This window comes from Musca vetustissima, unplaced genomic scaffold, assembly GCF_032173495.1.
Source record: "Musca vetustissima isolate MV318-11 ecotype Yass unplaced genomic scaffold, APGP_CSIRO_Mvet_v1 utg763540, whole genome shotgun sequence".
NCBI lineage: Eukaryota > Metazoa > Arthropoda > Insecta > Diptera > Muscidae > Musca > Musca vetustissima.
In genome coordinates this window covers 2393-14520 of record NW_026874325.1, presented here as the reverse complement: position 1 = coordinate 14520, position 12128 = coordinate 2393, and the positions used below count along the sequence as shown (strand labels likewise).

The window sequence follows — 12128 nt, the reverse complement described above, 5'->3', positions numbered from 1 at the left end:
ACTTCAATTTTTCCTACTTTTCGGCGTAAGGAAACGCTTTTCTAGCAACAATTGCAAAACTAGTACAATAGCAGGTTTGGGAACACAGCTATACTCTTCGATCATATGGGATCCCATACATATTACACACAGTGATCGCATCGAGTCCGCTCAAAAGCAATTTCTACATTTCTGTTTACGGACCATAAACTTTTCGATTTTATGTATGTTCCCTATATTTTAATTTCAAGTATCTGTCAGTATACCTATGGTGGATGGTATCCAAAGTTCGGCAAGGCCGAACTTTACGCTTTTCCACTTATTTTTACTACATTAAGATTCAGAGTAACCAAACATGTTAAAATTTGTTCTGCGGAGGCTCATTACTGGTATCCTTTCAACAAAAACTGTATTCTGACGTTTCCTTTAAGTACTTTAATACTCTCTTCAGTAAAGTAAATTATTGCATTCTTTACTACAACATTTCGACAAAAGCTTAGCAATATTATTCCTCTGAGAAATATACATATTCCCTTTATCGAAATTGATCTTTATGCCTAGAAATGTTTTCAGTGAATCTTTCATTTAAATTTTTTGTGAAAGTTTCCCTTTCACAATAGGTTAGGTTAGGGATGTACGGCTGCTAACTGCAACCATTCACTCAGATACATTTGTCCATTGTTATCATCCTTGGTACCTGAAAAGAGAAGGGAACAAGAGAACGGCAGTAATCCACTCGTTGATGTCCCATTTTGAAGTGATATATCTAATCCTGCAGTTATCTGTTATGATCCCCACAACGATTTTAATCTCTCCTTTATTCTGGGCCAACAGCGAGATCCTGCATCCAGGTTCGCTTGACCATCTGTTGCAACATTGCAGCCACGACCCGCTTTTGAGGTAATAGTGCAAGAATTAAAAGCCTTAAGGGGTACTATCGACATATACAGTCACCGGTCCTATGTTATCGGCAGGTAGTGTTTGTTGGCTACCTCAGCCGCTTTCGTGATTGCCAGGATTTCAGCTTGAAAAACGCTGCAACTATCGTTGAGCTCATATGAGTTGTAGATTTCTAGTTCCCTGCAGTAAACGCAGGTAAAATCTGTAAAAATCGACAGACCGGGCAGAGGTAAGAAGCCATCAGTCCAGGATTCCCTACTAGGAAACTCTACTCTGATGTCATTAAAGTCTCTATGAGAGGGAACATAGTCACTGATGTGAGTACTCCTCTTCAAGAAGTCACAACCTGGCGTCGTGTGAAGGATACTAGCGTGGCAAAAATTCAGCCACTTTCAGGCATCTGTTTCCCGGAGCCTCATATCACATCTTGCAGCCTGGAATTTAACTAGAGAGTCCAATAATTGGTGGTTCAAGATTGCATTCAAGGCAGCTTGTGAGTGCTTCCTAGCTAGTTGTCAGGATCGAAGTCGATCGCTGTACTGTATTCATTTAAGCCAGTAGTATCTTCTTATTGACCGGCAGAAACTTCCCACCGACTAGCAAGACTACATCATCAGCATAGGCTACAACCTTTATTTTAAAATGGTCGAATTTCAGCAGTATCTCATTTATCACAAGGAGATAATACTCCTCCTTGTCGTGTGGCTTTGTTGACAGATTTTTTTATTTTATTTTTTTATTTTATATATTAATTTCATGAATTTAAATATATTACAATTTTACTTTCCAATGTTTCACGATTCATAGGAAAATCTATAAGATTATGCAATTCATTAAAATCTTTAGACATTCTTCTTAAGGGATCTGCATTTGAATAATTCATTCTAGAAAATTGAATAGCTAGTGATACAAAATTGTGAGTAGCTCTTTGGGGAATATTGAAGCAAATGTGGTTGCTTCAAAATCCAGCATTAACGTCACCCATTACACTGTGCAGCACTAAAATCTTGAACCAATCGAGACCCCCAAAATCTTGAAGCTTGTGATGGTGGAAGAAAATCCCTAGCTGGGTTTTGCATTATTAGCTAAGTTTTTTTTTAAATTAATTTTTAAAATATTCGACTGGGGGTGGATTTTAGCACAATTTTCGAATAATACTATATCTATATCTCGTAAACTATTCGAAATATTGCTTTTCTCTCTTAAGCAATATTTTTCCTCTTAATTAGATCAAAAAATTTTCTTTTGAGATAAAATCAATAAAACAACACCATCATACTGAAAATAGCACAACTGCAAGAAAATTAAAATTTCGACTTACTTTTTCCATGTTTAATTTTTACTTCAATTTTGTACCTATTTATTGAAAAAAGCATAGCAATTTTTATTTCTACAAACATACAATTGGGAGTGAATTTCTTTGGTTCATTTTGATGAATTTGTGAGGCTATAACTATGTGAAGGAGTCAACCAATGAAATCGGGGTTTTAAGAAGAGTTGTTTGATTTGCTATTGGCTATCTTTTTGTCATATATTTTTTGTCCGAGTCAGTAGCAGTTTCTGAAATAAGTGTGAAAAACATGGAAAAAGTATGTCTAAATTTTATTTTTGCAGTTGTGCTATTTTCAGTATGATGTTGTTGTTTTATTGATTTTATCTCAAGAGAAAATTTGTAGACCTAATTAAGAGGAAAAATATTGCTTAAGAGAGAAAAGCAATATTTCGAATAGTTCACGAGATATAGACTCAATAATAAGTACGTATTATTCGAAAATTGTGCTAAAATCCGCCCAGTCGAATATTTTAAAAATTAATTTAAAAGAAATCCTTAGCTAATAATGCAAAACCCAGCTAGGGATTTTCTTCCACCATCACAAGCTTCAAGATTTTGGGGGTCTCGATTGGTTCAAGATTTTAAAGTTGAAAAATGTGTCACTGTGTTATCACATTAAAAAGAAATGATACATTCAACATTTTCCTTCGGCTTTTTAATGTTGGCAGATTGATGAGGGAAAGTCTATCGGTATATGATGGAAGATTATGAATCGAAAAGTTTAAGTTCCGTAAACAGAAAAGTAGAAATTGCTTTTGAACGGACTCGATGCGATAACTGTGTAATATATATATATATATATATATATAGATCCCATATGATCGAAGCGTATACCAGTATAGGGCGAACGAGCGTTGTGTATAAATTTTTTGTGACATAAGCATCCACGAACTCTTTACTCCACCCTTTAATAAACCCAAGCACTGATTTGTGTGAGAATTAAAATTCAGATTACAATCCAAAAAAAACTCCTAGACCCATACATAAAAAGAGAACCTATACCGAAATTTCTACAAACCGGTTTAGGTAAACCATTAGTACACCAAATACAAATTTCAGCAATTTTTAATGAAAACCCCAAAGCGTGAGCTGATACTAATAACGCATGGTAGAATATAATCCTCAAACTACTACAATTTAGATTACAAAGTTAGATAGCGAATATTTGGGGTTATAATTATATGAAGGCTATGCTTAATTAATGACCGACATATGTCAATTTCGAAGCCAATATTTTTGTTTTGTGTCTCACAACGTTACCTAAAATCCAACGAGGCGTACAAAAATATTCAACATACCCACTATGCCAAATTTTTTTGTACGGCCGTATTATCCAAATACGTCGATCCATAATATTCTATCATATACAGATAGACTTTCCCTCATCAACCTGCCAACTTAAAAAACCGAAGGAAAATGTTGAAAGTATCATTTCTTTTAAATGAAATAATGGGTGACGTTAATGCTGGATTTTTAATCAACAATATTTGCTTCAATATTCCCCAAAGAGCTACTCGCAATTATGTACCACTAGCTATGCAATTTTCTAGAATGAATTATTCAAATACAAATCCCTTAACAAGAATGTGTAAAGATTTTAATGAATTATATAATCTTATTGATTTTCCTATGAATCGCGAAACATTGAAAAGTAAAATTGTAAATAACATTTTGAATTATATACTCTGTAAGGAAAATATTCATAGACTAATAAATAAAAAAATAAAATAAAAAAAATCTGTCAACAGAGCCACACCACAAGGAGGAGTATTATCTCCTGGTGATAAATGAGATACTGCTGAAATTCGACCATTTTAAAATAAAGGTTGTAGCCTATGCTGTAACGTCAGACGTTACAAAATATAGCCTTAAAAGTCAAACATTGAGTCGCCTATTAAAACAAAATAGAACCTTTAGAGGATCTGAATTTCAATCAAACTAATAGCGGTGATAATTACCAGGCTCTGACTATGATGCCGAATGTGCCCCATCAAATGCCGAAGGGTAGTTTCAGCGAATTTGACTTTTTTTACAAAACTGTAAAAACGTTTAACTATTACTAATTTATTATATGTTTCAGAGGACCATAATCAGTCATAAAGTTTTTGATATCTGTTGAATATGTACTGAGATATAGAGCTCTAAAAAGTGCAGAATGGCCCCCAGTCTAATTTCGATGTTGGGTTTGATTCGAACCTACACTAATTCAAGATTGTCCTATAAAAGTGAAAATCTCAACAACTCTTGAAGATATAGCCGATTTATTGTATTAGTATCAAGTGACGGCAAGAGTGATTCTAAAACTTTAAACGCGGTTTTACGAATGGCGGTTAGGATAAATCAAAAACTAATAATACAATCGGTTCTAAATCTTGACACGTTTCTCTGTGAGTGTATAGCTATCGCATTAACAAGGATAAATCCAATCGGTCAATATGATAAAAAATAGCCGATTTTCCAAATAAGATTTTCAAAGGTATGCCGCACAGTGGGTTGAGCGGTAGGCAAAGTGGCGATTAATTCAGGAAACTCGTAATTTTAAAATATTGTTAATTTTTATTGATGGATATTCATAAATACATATAAAAGCATAATTAGAAAAACAAAAAAAATTAAAAAATTTTTGTTTTAATATTTTATGGCTGTTAAATCCAATAATAACACGTGGGTTTATGTCCATTCAGAGGTTATGTGATTTATTGTTAAAAGAAGACATAGGACTAAGAGTAAAAGTTAAGACTAAAGGAATGATGAAAATAGTGTTGCCATATAATGTGAATTCAAATACAAATGTGTAGTGTAGCCAGATAAGGTATAACTATAATATTAATAAGGTAATACATAACATTTCCTCCCCTTTGTCCATGTTTATTGTGGAGAGAAAAGGACTCTTTGCCGTCTTGGCCTTGACGATCTCCGTGGTAGGACACAAGGTTCTTGCTGGGGTGTATTTGAAGTACGTTCAATGTTACCACTGGTAAATCCATGAAAATCGGACTGCGGGTTTATAAATCCATCTTCCAGGGTTGCTTCTTCAGGTTCAATCTCTCCCAGAGAATGATCACTTGTAACTATGTTCTCGTCATCCGAATTGTCGATTGATCCTTGCGCCGTTGAGTGTGACTGAGGAGGTGACGAGCATCGAATAACATTTCTTGACTCGGTAGGAGCAATGGTCACCACTTTACCTCCATTTCCCCTATTTGAAACTCTGCCTCGTATCTGATCAACATGCCGTCTAACCTCCTTCCCTTCATGTAAAATTTCGTAATGCACGTCACCCGTTCGCCGCACTATAATGCCTTTAAGCCACTAGTTCATTCTTTTGTTGTTAGATAGAAAGTATATCTCCTGCATTGGTTCAAAAACGCGATATGTCGGGGTGAATTTAATATACTGCTTTTCAGCCATGCTAAATTGGAATTCTTCAGGTTTCATTAAGTCAAAACGTGTTCTCAGTGTCCTGCCCAGGAATAACATATCGGAGGATTTGCCCGTAGTTGCATGAGGAGCAATTCTATAATGCCGTAGGTACTGATTTAATCGCGATTGTAAATTTTCTTTGCTCGCCTTCATAATTTTCATAGCTGCTTTTATAGTCTGTGATTGGAACTCCGTAACTTGCGAATAGCTCGACTAAGGCATCAATCGTGGCTGCTGATGAGGTCGATGAAGTTATCTTAACTTCAATCCATTTACTGTATGCGTCAGTAACCACCAGTAACATTCTTCCAACAAAGGGACCTGCATAATCAATGTGGATACGTTCCCATGGCCCTCTCGGATATTGCCAATGATGTCCCGCAAATTTCGTTGGTTCGTTTGCCAATTGTCCACATTCATCACAAGCCTTTGCTACTTCTTCTATGTCTTTGTCCAACCCTGGCCAATAAACAACAGATTTGGCAACGCCTTTCATTTTGACCATGCCTAGATGGGCCGCATGAAGGTCCTTTAGCACCTTGCGTCTGAGTTTTTGTGGAATTACAACCCGATGCTCAAATACCAAACAATTGCCAGACAGTTTATAATTTACAAACGGTGATTTATATCCGTGTGCTTTCAAGCATTTCCCAGCTTCCAAGAGCTTAATTCCTCATCTTTGCGGGTTTCCAACGCTATTCGTTCTGCTGTTGTCGGTAATTGCTCCATCTGTTTTATAACAAACCCATCAAAATCATCAAGGTCCTCTCGGATTTTGCCAACCATACTCGCATGGACTGCTCTTGAACAAAAATCAGCATTGATATTAGATTTAGTATCTCTGAAGAAGATATCAAAATTAAAATTCGACAAATAATCCGCATAATTTGCCATTCGACTAATACAAAGCGTGGGAAGGCTCTTGTCCGGGTGCAAAATCTGTGTCAATGGCTTATGGTCCGTTATCAATGTGAAATGCTTCGCATACAAGTACAGAAAGAACTTTTGTGCTGCCCACACAATGGCCAGAGCCTCTTTATCAATCTGCGAGTATTTCCTTTCTGTGGCCGACAATGTCCTACTAGCATATGCTATTGGTCGCTCTTTTCCATCTTCTGTTTTATGCGACAACACCGCGCCTAGGCCCGTCTTGCTTGCGTCAGTTGCTAGTACCAGGGGTAACTGAGGGTCATACGGTATTAACACCTGGTCGGACATAAGCGCATTCCTCAAATCCCTATACGACCTCTCAGCTTCCGAATTCCACTGAAATGGTTTCTTAGAGAGCACCTCTCGCAATGGTCTAGCTCTGGATGATAAGTTGGGAATAAACGAGCCGTAGTAAGTGGCTTTCCCAAGAAATAACTGCAATTCACCATGTGTCTTTTGTTTCGGTGCATCCTTTATAGCTTGAACGTGCATGTCAGACTTGTGTATACCTTCTCCGTCAATTCTATGCCCCAGGAATTCAACTGATGATGCTGCAAATACACACATAGCTCGATTCAGTTTAAGCCCTTTGCACCGCAAATGTTCTAACGTTTTTTCGAGAGAACTCATAAGTTTTTCAAATGTTTCCGCATACACGAGTATGTCATCAAAGAAGTTACATACATTAGAAATACCTTGTAGCACAGCTTCCATCGTTCGCTGCCAAACCGCAGGGATATTCGCAGCTCCGTACACAGCTCTCAATGGTCTAATCAATCCATGGGTGGGTGTATTCAGTGTCAATGCGTGGGCCAGTTCGTCATCAATTTGTAAGTGAGAGTAAGCATCCGATATATCCAAAAGGCAAAATAATTTGGCACCTCTCATCTTATTAAACAAAAATTCCGGTTTCGGTATTGGATGCTCATCTATAATAATTCTCAGATTGAATGTGGGCTTGTAGTTACCCGTGATTCTAATTTTGCCGTTCTTCTTTACCACCACATGCGTTGTTGAAGCCCATTCAGAAAATTCGACCCTTTTATAGAGACCGGCTTCCAATTTCCTCAAAGCAAACGGGATTTCTCGAGCACCAGCGAATACGGGTTTGGCTTCTGGTGCAAAATTAGCTTTGACAGGTGGCATGTTCAACTTACCAGCAACTTCACCAAACACATCGTCGTATTCTTTTAGTAAATGGCGTAGAACATCGTTTTCCTTCTCTGAGTCCGATTTGTAGTCAGACTCCACCTGATACGTTTTTGACTTACGAACTTTTGAAATATGACCTTTCTTTTTACACGCAAAGCACACAGCATTCCGAAATCTGCAACTATCTCTTGTGTGTAGTCCACCACAACCTTGACACTTATCGCCAGCAACTGCATTTGAGCCCCTTTTTCTCCGCTTGAACTTTACATTGCTGAACCCCACTTTGAGCGTCGTATCATCAACATTGTTATACTGGCTACCCGCTTTCATTTCGCTAGCCGATTTATGTGAAGCTTCCAATCTTGTTGCAATGTCATAAGCTGCATTAAATGTGGTCGGCTCCTTTGCAATTATTTCATCACATATATTCCGTGCCTCAAGGCCGCAGAGTAGTTGTTCCGTCAACATTCTGTCTAAAAATTCACCATACTCACAATGCGCTGCCGCTTGACGTAGCCGTAATGAATATGCTGCTATCGTCTCTTCCTTTCCTTGGACGATGTTGCGAAATTTGACGCTTTCTGCATACTTGTTCTTTTTGCCATCAAAATGATCACACAACTTTTGTTTGATCACATCATATTCAATGTCGCATGGTGAACTCGGGCTGACCAGCGTCCTAAGAGCATTATTAAGCTCCCCGCCCATGTGAACTAACAAAAACTTCTTGTACTCGCTGTTCGGTACACGGCCCAATTGCAATGCCCATTCGCATTGTTCGAAGTAATCTTTCACCAATGTTCCATCTGCACTCTTGTAGGGCGGAATGGATACAGCCGTACTTGCTGTCCGTGATCCATCGCCACCGAGCTCTTGCGCCGTCGTGGCGCTAACAGATTGTTGCAGAGCATCAGCAATCAACTTTGCAAACTGCCTATATTCCTCGTTGTCCAATGGCATTATCCCACTTCTGACACCAAATGTTAAATCCAATAATAACACGTGGGTTTATGTCCATTCAGAGGTTATGTGCTTTATTGTTAAAAGAAGACTTAGGACTAAGAGTAAAAGTTAAGGCAAAAGGAATGATGAAAATAGTGTTGCCATATAATGTGAATTCAAATACAAATGTGTAGTGTAGCCAGATAAGGTATAACTATAATATTAATAAGGTAATACATAACAATGGCCTCTTTTGAATTTTGGAAAAAGTGGTCTTATATCACAATTTTTGCTATAAATTTTCAAAGAAAAACGATTAATTAGGAAATGCAATTGAAAATTATCTTAAAAAATAAAAATTAATAAATATTTAATCTGTATTTATATACCCAAAATTTTAAATTAAAATCCGATTTTTTTCTTCCATAATTCCACATATTTAAAAAAGTTACATTAGAAAATATTATATGTTATAGATCAATATTCATAAACAAAAACCATAGTATAAAAATAAAACAAGCAACCATTACAGGAAAAAATAATTAAAAAAATATAATTGTGCGGTTTTTTATTTACTTCATTTCATTAATTTTAACAGTATTATTAATTTCATAATCGTCTTTTACTTCACAACCATTATAAAATTAATTTACTTAATAATAATCATTTGCTTCTTCTTCATCATACAATTCGTTAAAATAATCTTCATCTTCGTCGCCGTTATCATTTTCCTTTTGAGTAAGCAGTCTGAGGCATTTGCTGTATTTTCTTTTTACAACTCTTCCTCTTTCTCGAAATAAATGGATCTGAACTTAAAAGAAATCTATTAAAGACGTCTTCTATTGTATTTTCCCGACTGAATTTACTGGAAAAGTGCTGCCAATAGTTTTTGAAGTCCTTATTTCTGGCGTCAAAATCAAAAATTCTTCATTTGTTAAGGACAAAAAAAAGACTACAGAAATCTAATGCAAAAAAAAGTTAAACGGCGTCCATTGCGTGATTTTGATAATATAAATATTTTTTGTTTATTTTTTATTTGTATAATTTAGAGGAAAGCCTTATCGAATATTTGGAAGTGGAGTTTCCGACGACTCCGAACCCGGAAAGGCTTACATGGCTGGACGCTCCCATAATGTTAATGCTATTGAAATTAGTAGATATTTTGCGAACTAGAGCAAGATATGGAACAAGTCACGTTTAGGGGCTCCATTCGGATCATTTTGAAATGATTACCGTAAGTAGCCCCCCTTGTGCGGATTGCAGTGATATACATTTCATGTGGGAAAATGCATACTTCCCGAGATATTGGCCTTGAAATTTCGGAACATATTTTGTTTAAAATAACCCTTTTTCCATGGTATAATAATAGAAGGTAACAGCAAGTGTTGTTGTACAAAAAACGATACAACAACCACATGGAAATTTGTTGTTGTAAGTTCTACTAGTGTCAACTCATTTGACAGAAAAATGTAAACAAACAAACAAATTATCATCAAATTATTTTTATTTTGAAAATGAAATATTTTCGAATTCTATAAATAAAAATTGAAAAACATGAATGAAAATCTATTTATATATATTTATATATATATATATATAAATATTTATATATATATTTATATTTCTATCGCTTCTACATCTTTCCTATAATTGAGCCATAGCCATATATATGTGTAACACATATGAAAATGCAGGGAATAGCGAGTTGTTCCTTGAAGAAAGATTTGCTTCCTCAAACTTTCCCAGCTGGCAGATTGAGTAAGTTGAATACGGGAGCACATTTAATAAAGAACAATTACAAATTTTATGCGTTCCCAATTTTCCTGTTGGGTGATTTTTAAAAACATAATTTGTCAAATTCATATTGACACTAGTATTACGTTGGAATCAAATCAGCTGGGACTTGCTGTTATCTTTTATAATTGTACCATGCCCTTTTTCTATTGCCACCAAGGCAATACGGGTATCATTAAAAGGTTATACCGGGTATTTTTTTAGAGAACTTAAGAATAAGACATTCACATATGGACAGGCTAATACATGGCTACGCAATATATTCTTCATCTAGTTATATAACACAAACCATAACCATTAAAATGATACAGCTAATTAAAACAACTTGCTCTCCGAACTTTCAAGGCCCATATCTCGGGAAGTATGCATTTCTCCCCATATCACTGTAATCAGTTCACTGAGGACTACTTACTGTAAAAATGTCAAAGCGATCCAAGTGGAGCCCCTAAACTTATCTTAAGTCCAAGATATTTTGGTACGATTGACCAACTCAAATCTTCATTCTATAGTATATTCATCTGAATCTTCTGCCAGCCATTCATCTTCATTCAAAAGAGAATAAAAAAACTGTTTGTCCATTTTTAAATTTCTTATTTTTTTTAAGCAAATGTGCGTGTGTCCCTTTTGTTGAAGCCCTAACTTTCATATGCTTTATTTCGGACTGTATATCTCTGGCAATCAAATGTCAAATTCATAATTTACTACATTTACTATTTCGTGCTAGGCCAAATTGGTCTTGCAGAAATTAGGAGAAGAGAACGCAATTTTGGTTTTAACTCTCTTAAATTTAACTTCAATTTTTCCTACTTTTCGGCGTAAGGAAACGCTTTTCTAGCAACAATTGCAAAACTAGTACAATAGCAGGTTTGGGAACACAGCTATACTCTTCGATCATATGGGATCCCATACATATTACACACAGTGATCGCATCGAGTCCGCTCAAAAGCAATTTCTACATTTCTGTTTACGGACCATAAACTTTTCGATTTTATGTATGTTCCCTATATTTTAATTTCAAGTATCTGTCAGTATACCTATGGTGGATGGTATCCAAAGTTCGGCAAGGCCGAACTTTACGCTTTTCCACTTATTTTTACTACATTAAGATTCAGAGTAACCAAACATGTTAAAATTTGTTCTGCGGAGGCTCATTACTGGTATCCTTTCAACAAAAACTGTATTCTGACGTTTCCTTTAAGTACTTTAATACTCTCTTCAGTAAAGTAAATTATTGCATTCTTTACTACAACATTTCGACAAAAGCTTAGCAATATTATTCCTCTGAGAAATATACATATTCCCTTTATCGAAATTGATCTTTATGCCTAGAAATGTTTTCAGTGAATCTTTCATTTAAATTTTTTGTGAAAGTTTCCCTTTCACAATAGGTTAGGTTAGGGATGTACGGCTGCTAACTGCAACCATTCACTCAGATACATTTGTCCATTGTTATCATCCTTGGTACCTGAAAAGAGAAGGGAACAAGAGAACGGCAGTAATCCACTCGTTGATGTCCCATTTTGAAGTGATATATCTAATCCTGCAGTTATCTGTTATGATCCCCACAACGATTTTAATCTCTCCTTTATTCTGGGCCAACAGCGAGATCCTGCATCCAGGTTCGCTTGACCATCTGTTGCAACATTGCAGCCACGACCCGCTTTTGAGGTAATA

General features: G+C 36.0%; 1 protein-coding gene across 1 annotated transcript; it reads right to left on the bottom strand.

Moving 5' to 3' along the window:
- Positions 1-605: 605 nt before the first annotated feature.
- LOC133332629 (uncharacterized protein K02A2.6-like) lies at positions 606-6131 on the bottom strand. The gene is made up of 3 exons (XM_061541021.1): positions 5838-6131; positions 5143-5335; positions 606-676 (listed from the first exon to the last, which is right to left on the bottom strand). Exons 1-3 carry the CDS (start codon positions 6129-6131, stop codon positions 606-608), a joined length of 558 nt encoding a protein of 185 aa, XP_061397005.1.
- Positions 6132-12128: the final 5997 nt, after the last annotated feature.

Coding starts and splice junctions, on each gene's coding strand:
- LOC133332629 (XM_061541021.1), bottom strand. CDS start 6,131: ATGAAAGGCGTTGCCAAATCTGTTGTTTATTGGCCAGGGTTGGACAAA. Junction 5,336..5,837: donor ATGCCTTAGTCGAGCTATTC/GCAAGTTACGGA, acceptor TCACCTCCTCAG/TCACACTCAACGGCGCAAGG. Junction 677..5,142: donor TACACCCCAGCAAGAACCTT/GTGTCCTACCAC, acceptor TTCTCTTTTCAG/GTACCAAGGATGATAACAAT.